Source organism: Camarhynchus parvulus, chromosome 28 (assembly GCF_901933205.1).
Source record: "Camarhynchus parvulus chromosome 28, STF_HiC, whole genome shotgun sequence".
Classification (NCBI taxonomy): Eukaryota; Metazoa; Chordata; class Aves; order Passeriformes; family Thraupidae; genus Camarhynchus; species Camarhynchus parvulus.
In genome coordinates, this window is record NC_044598.1 from 667,327 (window position 1) to 680,834 (window position 13,508).

Here is a 13,508-nt window from a genome sequence, read left to right on the forward strand (position 1 = left end):
TTCTTGTAATTTCCACAAGGGTTTTTGGGGCTGTTGCAGAGGTGGCCGCATCTCCAGCACCCCGAAATCAGCAAACTTCCCCTTTCTGCCAGAGACAGCACAGAGGGCTTCATTCAAGGTGTCTTGTTCAACAGGAATGACTCTTAAAATATTAATCTGAGAATGTCTAACCCCCCTGAATTCTTGGCTCATAACGAGTGAATCCTCCAGGGAAAACCAGCACTGCTGTCACCTTTAGCAGAGTTGGGAATTTTGGATGATTCAGTTTCCTTCTGCCAGTTTTTGTTGTTGTGGTGTTGTTTTTTTCCCCTCTGTCCTTTCCCAATTTAACAGGATCATCTGATAACTCCAATAAAACGCTGCTGCAAAAACAAGCAGTGTTGCATGCAAGACATGATTACCCAGGGAATTTTGGGCACGGATGTCTTAATGGGATTCTTGCCAAATTGAGGTCTCTGAATTGTCTTGCAGTGCAGATGTGTGCAGATGCTGCAGATACTGCTGGACTTCTCTTAGAAGAATATTTAATATCACATTTAATATCACATTTAATATCACATTTAATATCACATTTAATATCACATTTAATATCACATTTAACATTATTAGTGCTTCCAGTATAGGGAGGCAGAACAGGAAGCTTCATTCTGCAATAATGTTTTTTGTTGAAAACAGTGCTTCAAAGCAAATCCATGTGTTTGAAAAACAAATCTAAGGGTTTGCTTTCCTTTGCCTGCACTTTAGAAATACCAATATTTACCTTCCTTTTTCCTACCCTGCCTTTAATTTACTGTAACTGTAAAAGCCAGGCAGTGCAGCTCTGCAGACTCAGGCCATGTGAGCAGACTTATATGCAAAATTAATTTTACTTCAGCCACTTCTTTCCTGTATAAGCACCTACTCTAGATTTGCTACTTTTAATAAGGGATGGGTGTTGGGATTTGTTCATTTAACTCTTCCTCAAATTAGTTGCAAGTCATAAAACAATAGGACTTATTTATAGGTTTGGACTCGATTTGTTTCTTTTTTTTTAGCAATGAATTTGCCAGCACAGCATTATCTTTGGAGGAGGGCTTTGGGAAATGTTGCAACTTGTTTTATGCTTTCCCACTTTTACCTTTTATTGCTTTTAGTTGGAGTTAGAGGAGAAAAATCCCTTCAGGAAAAGGGGTGATAAAAAGAAGAGTTAGTGCAGAATTCTGCTGATTTCTGGTGTGCTTGTGGAAAAGGGAAAGGGATCCTTGAACCTCTGTCTCGAGGAGAACAGGACAAGACTGAAATAAAGGTAAAGGTGTTTGAATGGACAGTTGTGACTCAAGAATGCAGCACTGAGCAATGAAATTAAAATAGCTTTGAGGGCAGCTGGCTCTCAGTGTCAGGGAGGGTCTGGAACACCCTTCTGGAGGGAGTAACGGATGCAGAAAATCCACTCTCACAAAATGAAACTTCCTTTGCAGGGAGATGCAGTAATTGTATCAAAGCTGGGAGGTTTTTTTACTTGCAGGAAGGAAACTCCTGGGTTATTACACGAAAAAATGGGCACCGTGTTCTGTGACTTAGTAATTCTTTCGTTATAGCCATTTTTAATTGATTTTGCCTGCTTTGACCAGTTCTGAACACTGGAAGCTGCACAGGGGTGCAAAGGAGCTTTTTTCCTTCCAAAAGCCTTTCCTCCCTAAGCCTTGGGAAGTCGTGGGAGTTGGCTCCTGGTCCTCTGACAAAGCCTCCCTGAGCAGCCCCATCTTGTTAACAGTGGGATTGGTGGGAGTTTGTCATGATTAAACTGCAGATAATCATCATTACAGCCCTTGTGGCAGCCTGCTGATGAGACTTTATGATTATTGCTCTCCTTAATGAGCAGGTCTGCCTTAGCTCAGTGCAGAAGCAAAGAGGGAAAACACGAAGTTAAAAAAAGGAGAACTGTCCCGTTGGGAAACGTGCCCGGAGTCTCCCAAGCTGGATTCCCACAGGAGGCCAAGTCCTGCCTCTGCCCCTGAGATCTGGAGCCCTGGCTGAGTTAATTGGGAGCCACAAACCCTCTTTGATATTTTCCTTTTTCTTGCCATCCACCTTCCCCCTGACCTCAGACCGCCCTGCTTTTGGGTGGGTTTGAAGCCCTCTCGTTTTTGGGGCTGCATTTGGAATCCCCTCTGGTTTTGGGGTGGGTTTGGAGCCCTCTCGTTTTTGGGGCTGCATTTGGAATCCCCTCTGGTTTTGGGGTGGGTTTGAAGCCCTCTTGTTTTTGGGGCTGTATTCGGAATCCCCTCTGGTTTTGGGGTGGTTTTCCTGTTTTCCATCTTCAGCCAGACAGAGCCCCCAGATCCCATCCAGCAGTGCAGTTGGGTGTCCAGGAAGCAGCAGTGAATCCAGTGACTGCCTGGCCATTCCAAAGGGAGCTGTGTCTGGAATAAAAATGCTGTAGCTCTTGTAATGAACCTGTGTTTTCTTGTCCTCTTGCAGTGTGTCTCCCCACGCCCTGGCAGGCTGCAGACAGGTGTATTTAACTCTTCAGTGTCCTCTGCATAAACAAGCTGGACTTTCCTTTGGAGACAGAGCATTTCTTCCTTGCAGCCATTTCTCTCTCTGTGTTTTGATTTATTGCGGAGCAAATCCCTCTCCGTGTCTGAGCTCATGGAAGAGCTCCTCAGTTCTTGTATCTGCAGTGCCATAGAAATTTGGGGTTGCAGGAAGGCATTTGGTGGTTCCTGCTCTGGGGAAAGGCTCGGCCCAGTGGATGGGGCTGCTCTGTTTGCCAGAGCCAGGCTCTGCTCCAGCCAAACAAAGTCTCCTGCTCTGCAGTGGCCTGAGCAAACTCGATACCAATTCACAATACTTTAATTATTTCTCCAAGGATTTGAGCCTCCTTTTCATTTTCTTCCTGAAAGGCATTGCCTAAATTGCCTCTGTGCCCAGCTTTTCCTTCCTGGTGGAAAACTACTGCACCTTGTGCTGGCCAAACATCCTGCCTTGGTGGTCAGGAGCAGTGGGGTTTGTCCCAGGATTTTTTGGGGTGTGGGGGAGCTGGAGCTCCTTTCCCAAACCCACCTTTCCCAAACCCACCTTTCCCAAACCCACCTTTCCCAAACCCACCTTTCCCAAGGTTGCTGAGGATGACCAGAGGATCAGACTGTGTCAGAGCTGTCTGTTCTTCGGGAGTTTAAAGCTTTTTAATTTTTACGAATACAGAAAAATCATCGCTTAATGATGTGCTGGGAAGCAGAAAATTGATTTGAAGCGCTGGAAAGTTTTACTTGGAGTTGAAACAAATTGAAACAAAAAAGTTTTGCTGGGCTTGAGCAATTTAGGATAGTGACAGTGTCCCTGCCCATGGCTGGGGGTGGATCTGGATGGGGTTTAAGGTCCCTGCCAACCCAAACCATTCTGTTATTCCATGAAAAAAAACAGTGGGAATATGGCAAAAATCACCATGTGCTGCAGCCTATCCCTGAGATTTTGGGATGGGTATTTGGGGAGCCATGAGGTTTGTGCGTCCCAATTCCATCTCCTTCCCCTAATTCCATTTCCTTCCCTTAATTCCATCTCCTTCCCCTGATTAATTCCTGCCTGAAGGAGCTCTGGCTCTGCCCGTGCCTCACCCCTGCGCAGCTCTGTTCAGTTGGAGTCCCCAGCTGAATCCTGCAGCAGGAACCCAACAAACACACTGCATTTTATTCAGGAGGAGCTTTTTAACCTGGATTAGCTGAGATCAGAAGCTCCAGGCATGCGAGAGAGAACAGGCTGCACGGCTGGCTCAGCTCTCGTGCCTGTGGGGTGACATCTTGATGACAGTGGAGTTTAATTGCTCTCCGCTTTGCTGATACAGCCTATTGTCCATTTAGGGCCTGGCTTTCTGCTGTACAGGGCAGGACAAAGCGTTTCCATTAGGCTACAGTTTGGTTTTTAACTTAATCATGTGTCTTACTCTCTAAACTTTGCACAAAGGTGGAGTTTTCCTGTATTTCGTGTGGGACGATAGCTGAGATGCTCAGTGTGTGGTGATGTCAAAGCCTGCTCGTGATGCTTCCTGGTGAAATTGGTAATTTTGTTAGAATGGTGAAATTCTGTATCTCTGAGGAGCTGGGAATGGTGAAATTCTGTAACTTTGGAGCTGGGAATGGTGAAATTCTGTAACTTTGGAGCTGGGAATGGTGAAATTCTGTAAGTTTAAGGAGCTGGGAATGGTAAAATCCTTTAACATAACCATAAATTTCAGCAGATGGAGTTGAGGGTTTTTTTTTGAGCTGACACTTTAAACTCCTTTATTTTTGATCTTGTAGAAACACACTCGATTTTTAACCCTGGAAAATGAAAGTACTGAGGAAGCAACATTTGTGCTGTAACAGCCCACTTTAAATGATGCAATTATAACCAAAGAAGCCAGTGTGCCTTTTGCAGTTTAGCAATTAAAAACTTTCAAACATACAGCCTAGCATTTTGGCTGACATAAAAGCTTTTGAGCATTTTATTGCTGCTTGTACTTCTGGGCAGGATTTGTAGGTGCTTTAATATTATGGTGATAATGTGCCCATTAATGCCTATTAGGCAAATGATAAATAATAAATACAAACTACAGTTTAGAGTAATTGGTGAGAGTCCAGCCCTTAAACCTTCATCAAAAGCACCTTTTTAATAATTATTTGTGTTAAAAGCTTGAGTGTTCACTTCTGCCCAAAATAAATTCTTTTAAGTGTTGGGGAGAGGAAAATGAGGGGGGTGTCTGTGGGAGCACTGGATCATCGAGGTGATAAATGGGATTATCTTGGAGAGGAGGAGTGAGCAGAGGTGTCCATGGGGTAATTTGGGGGTTGCAGCCTGAGGAGCTCCTGTCGCTCCCTGGGGTGTGCAGGATCCCATCAGCATCCCTGGAAGGACGTGGGTGAATCCCAAATCCTCCAGCAGCATCCCCATGGCTCACCTGGGCAGCTGGCTCCTCTCCTGAGTGGAAAGCCTCAAACAGTGCTGGATTTACATGGAATTTCCAGGGCTCTTTCCATGAGAACGTTGGATTTGAATAGCAAAACTGTAATTTTCGAGTCACAGCCGACTCCATCCCATCCGCGCTCAACTTCAAACGGGATCCTTGAGAGGCCCCAAATTGCAGATGGGAATTGTGTTGCAGGGAGGCTTGTGTTTTAATTCCACAAGTAATAGATGGGGCACGAAAAAAAAAAAATGAATATTCAGGAGGCTTTTTTGGCTGCTGAGTTTCTGGGAGGAGGTAAATAGAAGCCTTGGGATAGTGGAATGTCCTGGGAGCAGCCTCAGTGGCTCTCTCCTGGGCCAGCCTGGGCTAATTGGCTGCCAGCAAACCTCCCCCAGCCTCACTGGGAGCTGTGGCTCTGTTCCGGGGGCTTCCTTTCCCCTGGGATTTGGATTTCTTGCTGCTAATGAGCTCAGGGACTCACAGGTGTCTCCTGGGACGGGGTGGATCTGCTCTGCCTTTGGACTCTCTGGTTTGCTTTGCTCTTGGGGGGGGTGTTTAAAACAAAAATACAAATGGAAAGTGAAATCTGCGTGGCTCTGCAGGGGCTGTTTGCAGGTGTGCTGAAACTGAGGATCCTCCTGGATTTGGGAGCTTTTTGTCCCACCCTTGGCCCAGTTGTGCTGGGAAGCAGGAGGAGACAGTGGACGGAGCCCTGCCTTGCTGTGTGGGCTAAAGAAACATAAACCAGTCATAACCAAAGAATTAAAGAGGAACCTGGAGTCTGGGGCATTACAGAGTCTGAAATTGGTGCTTTTGAAGCAATTTCTTGTTGTTCCCATTTTTGTAAGTGTTTCCTGAGGTGCAGCAGCTTTACCTGGGCACTGGTTTTACCTGGAATTGCATGTGATGGTTGGAAACATCCCATTAATGCCAGCCCTTGGTTAGCAGGATTTTATAGTTTCTCTGTATATTTATTGGAATTCTTGCTATTAATTTTAACTGTTCACCCTAATTTTAACTGTTTGTAAGAAGCTTTAAATTCTGAAAATAATCCCCGTGTTCCAACACAAATAAGGGTAAATTTTCAGTTGCACTCTGGGCATTGGTGGCTCTGAAGATCCAACAAAGCACACAAACACATCAATACTAAGTTTAGGCAAACATTTTCCATAGAACACAGCCTGCAGTATAAATTCCAGTAAATACATGACAGAACTTCCCAAAATGATGTCTTCTTTAATTATCTGTGTTTCCCTGAAGAAACAGAGAGGCTTCCAGCTGGCTCCTTGGCCTGAGTATTTCCAGTGTCCCTTCTGATGCTGGGCAGGAACATCCCATCCAGCTTTTCCTCTAAAGGTGTTGAAAACCTTTTGCCAGCTTCAGTCAGCCCTGATAAAATCATTCATTTTACATTCAATTCTGCCATATTTTATTGATGCTTTCTTATTCTTTCCTCAGTTTCCACATGCCAGACCTGGAATATTTAAGTGTGAGGAGCTGATGGTGTGTTGCCCCCACCTCTGTGAGCTTTCAGAGCCTCTCTTTAGGGTTTCTTGCTCTCCTCTAGCCTGGGGAAACTAAAGGATGAGCAGAATATTGTGATAATAAAAGCCAAATATCCTGTGGGAACTTTGGGGGATGAGTTTTGGGGTTTTTCTGGTTTAAATCTCATGACTTTTGAAATAATCTTACAGTATGTGGAGGACTGACAAAAACCACTTGGGTCTGTGGGGTTTTGTTCATGTTGGCATCCCAGAGCAGAGCTTTAAGGGCTTTATTTCTCCATCATTCCCAGGGAATGCAGCAGGGAAAGCAGGGAACTGGGCATGGATGTGAGGAAGTTCTCTTTCCAGATGGCAAAGAAATGAAATTTTATGGAGTAGGTGCCGGGGTGTACCCAGGCTCTTTCTGAGGGTCTGTTTGCAGTCAGGTGCAGAGGCTGGAGCTGGTAATTCCAGTTTGGGTAGATCTCAGAGGTGCAGCTGTGGTTCGGATGTTCCTTTGGGAGTTATTCCTGCAGAGCTTTGGGGCTGCAGCAGGGGCCCTGCTCTGGCCCGGCAGCTCCTTTGCCTTTCCAGAGGGAGTTTGACACAGCTCCTTGTGGCACCTGGCAGCCTCTGGAGCTCTGGGAATGCTCTGCCAACCTTCCAGCTGGAACAGTGGCAGGGCAGGAATGGAATTCCTGCATCTGAGGAGTGTTTAAAGGGGCTTTGCTGCCTCTGGGAACTGTGGCAGGTTCTTGTGTGGGGTTCCCCACAGATCCCAGGAATTGTGTCCCTGGCTCCATAGATCCCAGGAATTTTGCTCCCTGATCCCATAGATCCCAGGAATTTTGCTCCTTCATGCTTGTTCCCTGATCCCATAGATCCCAGGAATTGTGTTCTCTGGCCCCACAGATCCCAGGAATTGTGCTCCTTCATGCTTGTTCCCTGATCCCACACATCCCAGCAATCGTGCTCCTTTCCTGTGTGTTCCCTGATCCCACAGATCCCAGGAATTGTGCTCCTTCATGCTTGTTCCCTGATCCCACAGATCCCAGGAATTGTGTTCCCTGATCCCACAGATCCCAGGAATTGTGCTCCTTCATGCTTGTTCCCTGATCCCACAGATCCCAGGAATTGTGTTCCCTGATCCCACAGATCCCAGGAATTGTGCTCCTTTCCTGTGTGTTCCCTGATCCCACAGATCCCAGGAAGATCCCAGGAATTGCATTCCTTCCATCCACCCTCATGGATGAGCTGCCGTGACGAGTATTTGGTACCTGGCAGCAGCACAAAACCTGCTGCAAAATACCTGAACTCTGCTTTTCTTCCTTAGATTTTTGTCTTTAACCCGCTGCTGTTTAAACCCAGAGGGTGTCCTGGAGGGGATAAAGCTGGAATTCATTGGAAGGGGATGAGGTTGTGCCCCTGTGCTTGGACAAATCTGCCTTGTTTTCCTCTTGTTTGAACACAAAGCTGAGGTTTCATCAGCATCCTTGGTTTGCCAAGGATTTGCTGCATCCAGGGCTGAGGAGGTGCCTTGGTTTAATTGGAAAGGCAAAGTTCCCCCTCAGGAGGGATGGAATGGCATTTCTAGGAGCTGTGGCACAGGGAGTGCAGTCACGGCATCGCCAAGGAAGAGGAATCGAGTGACTCTGAGGTGACTCCTCAGAAAATGACAGAGGGGTTTTGGAAAGGGCAGCAGGAACGCTGGATGATCGGGGCTGTTCGTCCAAATGGAGATAAAAATGGAAATGTGGTTTTAATTTGGTTTCACGTCATTCACCTGTTCTTTTTATTCTGAATGAAGGTGTCCGTGCAGGGATTTAATTTCACCTAATAAAGGTACTTAGAGTCACATCCTTAATTAGTTCAGGGTGTGCAGTGTGCTCTCCTCTTCCATGAGCCTCCTGAAGGAGCTGGAGCCAAGGAATTGGACATCAGGGAGTTTCAGGGATGGTGCTGCTGAGATCCCAAAAGTCCTTCCCTGCCTCAGAAGAGAGCTGGGGTTTGCAGTGTCCATCCAAATCCATCTGTGATCCCCTCTGGAGCCTGGCTGGGAGTTCCAACACTGATTTTCCTCCACAGGCACAGACAGAAATGCTGAATTTTGGGAAATACATCTCAGCTTTGCCATTGAATTGCATAAAGCTGATGTTACCCACTTAACTTTGCAGCAGTTTATTTGTAGATTGTGGGATTTAGAAGTTCTGTAATTAAACCATGTCTGATTTGTGCATCAGGACTTTTGCTCCTACCTCCTTATTCCACATCCATCCTCCTTACCCCCTTTTTATTCCCTTTAAACAACTTTCCAGGCCGAAGAACAGAACTTCCCAAATCTGTAATTAGCTGTACAAGAACCACATGGGTTTCTTTGAGTTTTTTTTTCCTTAAATCCAGATTTTTATCATGTTTCAAATGCTTGTTTGCTCAAGTATGTTCCTCTGAATTTCTGGACAAGGGGAACAAAAAGCTGGCCAGGCTGTCCATGAACAGCATGCTGTGGAATGCAGTGTCGTGGCACTCGAGGAATTCAGTGATCTCTGTACCAAGAGCAAGATGTTGTTTATTGGTGCTTTTCTAAAGGTTGTTCTGGGTCTATAAAATTTCTTTATCCAGCACTCAGGGAGTGCTGTCAGCTCTGAGCGTGTTGCTGCTTCCTCAGCATCATAAATGTCCTGTAATGATCCTGGGTGTGATGCAGAGCTGGGGAATCCCATTGGATGGGCTCTTCAAAGGCTCAGACTCTGTCTTGGGCTGGGTTTATCCATCTGAGTTTTGTTAGGTCTATCTGGGCTAAAAGCATTTTTATTTTGCTGGTGAATTTATCCATTTTTTTGTTGGTGTCGTTTGTTGCCTGAGATTCTTCACTGCTGGGCTGGAAAAGTTTTATGAGGGATGGTTAACTTCATGAATTTCAAGCTGTTTAACTCTCTTGCTGCTAAAATTTAGATATCTGTTTCTCTAACCCATCGGAAATTGATCCATTGGAGTTTGGGTGACACAATCCAGCTCGTGTTTTGGGCTTGTTTTCCCAAATTCCTGGTGCTTTCCCATGGAAATGTGTCTCCTATGCACATGACAACATTTTCACTCATAAATGATGCTTTGAACTTCTTTATAAATTCCTCTGTCCCTTTGGAAAGCTTCACAGTGGGGTCCCACGAGCCCCATGGAGCACAATTCCTGTCTTGGATGCTTTGTGTGATTTAGGAAAGAAAATCCTAAATCCCATCCACAGCCCCAATTCTGCTGGAATTTTGGAAATCCAAACTCAGCCTGCATTGGGTTGGCTCTGGTACTTTTTTCTTCAGTTAAAACCTCAGGTGAGACTTGGAACTGAGGTGGTTTTGGGATCTCTAAAATGACAGCGAGGCAAAGAGGCTGAAATTGAGCATTTTAGAGTCACAGGAATATAATTTTTTAAATGTAAGCAGCTGAGCCTGGAGGAGGAAGAGGCCGATTGTTGAAACAGGCAAAGGAACAACAGGATTTTGCAACGGAGCTGCAGTTTGCTTTTCCAAAGGATTGCCAGCTTTCTCCTGGAAAAAATTCGCTTTGCGTCCTCTCAGGCCGAGCGCTGGAATAAATTTTCCCCTCAAGTGTCCATTTTTTAACTCCAAACTTACATAAGCACCAAAACTGAGCTGTTCTGTGCCCAAAATGTGGTGGAGGGGTCAGGAGGAGCCAGGTGTCACCTCTGAGCTGCTCCTCTCCTGAGCTCAGGGTGACCTTGGCTTATCCTTTTCCTGCTACAAATCACTGTGCTTTCTTATTTGAAATACACACTTCCCTGATCTTTCCCCTTGAAAAAACAAAAAACAAAAAAATAAGGAAAGTAAAAAAATCCAGGTGAAAAATCAAGCTTGATTGTGGCTTGGTGAATTCTAAACTTGGCGGAGTTTGGAGTTTCTCTGTGGTAATTTTTGTTTCTCCACTTGTTTTTGTAGGATGCTGTGACGTCAAAACCAGTCATCCAGTTTCAAGGAAGCCAAGGGGTAAGTTTATCCCTGGAAAGTTCTTTTCCATGTCATGGGATTGAGGAATTTGGGCTGTTCCAGCTCAAGGAATGATGCTGTGGTTGCTGAGATGGAGCTCCAGGTGTGCTCCAGGAAGGGGTTTGCTCATGGAGTCTCTCTATAAAAAAACCTTTTCCCTCCTCTTTGTTTCCTAACCTTGCTAAATCCATGGGAAATTCACATTTATGAATTGGGTGGGACAGGGAAAAGGAAAGGAAGCAGAAAATCCATGGAATCCTCACCTGCACCCCAAGAAAACCCCGTGCTAAACTCACTGCAAGAATTTTGGGGTCCCAGTTCCTCCCAGCAGCAGAGCTTGGAGGCTGCTCTGAGAGCCCTGGAGGTTTATTTAATGTAACTGCAGTGCTGTGAGTACCAGAAGTTATTTTAGATTTAGGAGTTTTACTTCCCCAACTTGTGTTCCAGTGACAGAACTCTGGGATATTTTTAGCCCCTTGAACCAGTCTGTCATGCCAGTTGCTGACAACGTTGAGATTTACGTGGTGGTGTTTCTGGTAAAGCAATGCAGCCCTTCAGTGAACTTGAAAAATGTCATTTAGATACCTTTTATTGCTAAAAAAGCCTGTGTTTAACTTCAGTCTCTGCATAAAGAAGGGGAATTGAATTTTATTTTTTAACTTTTTTTTTTTTTTCAAGAATCTGAATTCAGCTGTAACTTGTGGTTATTTTTTATGCACTGGCACATTAAAGCTTTCAAAAAGGCTTGGGCTGAGTGGACATTAAACCCAGCACATTGTCCTTGCCCACATCCTATTTTGTGATATTATTCTCACTAAGAGTCCGTAGAAAATGTGGCAGGAAAGACACGATTGTTATTGTAAGTTTAGAGGAAAAATACAAACCTACTTGTCCTGGGGAATAAAGAAAGGGGCAATTTCCAGGTTTTTTTACTTTGTTTAGACTTAAACTTCCCTGAAAGCTCAGCATGAAAGTGGAGATCAAAATCTGCCACTGAGCTTGGGCACGGTCAGGAGAGAGGAGAATGAAGGGTGGGTGATGTGTCTTTGTTTGATGAGCTTTGCTCATGGAATGAAGAAGCTAAAAGCACTGGGGATGCTTTCCTTTCCCTTTGGAAGCAGGATCTGCACCTGAATTTTCCTGTAAAGCTGTTTTAAGTTTTGGAAATGCCTCCTCTGAATGTTTTTCCTTGAAGGAAATGCAGTAGAAGGGATCAAAGCAGCTTAAACTGCTCCTCTGCCCTGAGCCTTTGCTGGTGGTGGGTTCCACGTGGATCTGATATGGACAAATATTAATTTCTGGGGCGAATTAAAAACGTTTTCAAATGCTACAGTTGCTTGTAGAAATTAAAAATACAAAAATATAATTCTTTACAAACACAAAAATAGAAGAGTTAATTCTGTTTGAGCCCTGATCTCCCAGGGATGAGTCGTTGGTGGAAGAGCTGCCTGGCACCTGCAGTGTCACTGCTTGGAGAAGGAGAGGAGCCAGGAGGGCTGGGCTGGGCTGCAGGAGGATGTGGCAGCCAGAGCTGACCTCTGCCTGCTCCTCCTCAGTGCTTAATTAATGGCACTGACGAGGAAAGGCCAAAGGTAGAGCTTTGAAGAGAGCTGCAGCTCCATGGGAGCACAGAAAGAGCTCTTTGTCCCTTTATTATTATTTTTCCTGGGTATGACAAGGAGCTGGCAGCTGGGGAACCATCTGCTTTTAAGGATAGGACTGTGCCTGTCAGGATTCTCCTGCTTTTCAAGGAGCTGAGGCTTGAAATGCTTTCGAGGGATGCTCCATCAGTTGGGCTGGAAAGATAATTCCAGGAATTCCCCAGGCTCTCACATCCAGAGGATGCCATTAAAACATATTTTACTTTTAAACATTAAAGCATATTTTACTTTTTTAAATTATTTCTTCCACTCTTCCTTAGTTCCCCAATTTGCTGCCTTCCTGTTTTGCTTCCCAAAAAAAAAAAAAAATGCAGCTGTGCAGAATCCCAAAACCTTTTTTGGGTGGGAAGGTTGTCAGTGTGATTTAAAGCAGTGAGGTTTTAATAGTGGGAATTTTCTGTGCAAGCATCCCTCTCTCAAGAGGGAAAAGCTTCACTTGATGATTTAGGGATGCAGGACCTAAAATAAGAATTTAAACAAACTGCTGTTTCTTGAATTTAATTCTCTAGAAGCCTTTCAATTACTGTGTCCATGTGTTTTCACCTATTCCAGTGTTACTCTAAAAGCTGTCAAAGATACTTTCAGTTTCTAATACACAGGAAAAGAAACTTCCACGTTTGAGGCACTAATTAACCAGGGAAGGGAATTGTTGGAATAAAACCCAGGGTCAGCAAGGTGGCAGCAGAAAGGAGGAAGTCAGTGGCTGTAAAAATAAAATATAAAAATAAAACAGCTGTTCCAGTGACAAGGGACAAAACCTCTCCTGCCTGGACCCTGCTCTGGATCCAATCTCACAGGAGCTGATAAGAACTTTTGGGATTTTGCCTTGAGATGTTTCTCTGTGGTGGTGCTGCTCTTGTTAATGGCTTTCATTCTGTGTAATAATCAGAATTTCAGTTGTAATAACCAGGTTGTCTTTACCAGAGTGTTCCTCTAAAGCGGGACCATGGATATTCCTCAGGAGCAGCACCTGGCTGTCACTTTTTCCTCATGGTTTTTGTTGGATAGTTTCAGAAGTTTTGATGGAGTTTTGAGCATTTTGCTCGTTTCAGTGTGCATGTAAATTAGAATTTAAGAACTGGAGTACCACAGCATTACAAATTGTGTGCTAGAATTACTGAAAATGCTTCTATTTTGGTGAAAAGACATGCAGAATCATTAGGCTGGCTGAAATTTGCAGGTGCTTGTGGGGTGGTGAGAGCACGGGCAGAATAAACTGAGGGGGGAAAAAATACCCTTCAGGTGCCAAAGCCACGTGTGTGTGCAGCATTTTTAGAATGACTGTTGGGAGCAAAACACCTTTGCTCTGTGATTGGAAAATACAGCATTTCCCCTGCTTCTTGGGATGAAGTTTTGGTATTAACAGAGGGAGGTGAAATCTCAGTTCAGAGCGGGCTGTCCACAGATGAATGTTACTTGAAAGAAGAAAACAGAAGTTACA

At 44.7% G+C, this 13,508-nt stretch overlaps 1 protein-coding gene across 1 annotated transcript in view; it reads left to right on the plus strand.

The window, feature by feature from the left end:
• ELL (elongation factor for RNA polymerase II) overlaps positions 1–13,508 on the plus strand; it is a 52,433-nt gene that overhangs the window by 13,850 nt on the left and 25,075 nt on the right. The window contains exon 2 of the mRNA XM_030966621.1: positions 10,359–10,406. Within this exon, the coding sequence (XP_030822481.1) occupies positions 10,359–10,406 (48 nt within the window). The remainder of the gene's footprint in view (positions 1–10,358; positions 10,407–13,508) is intronic.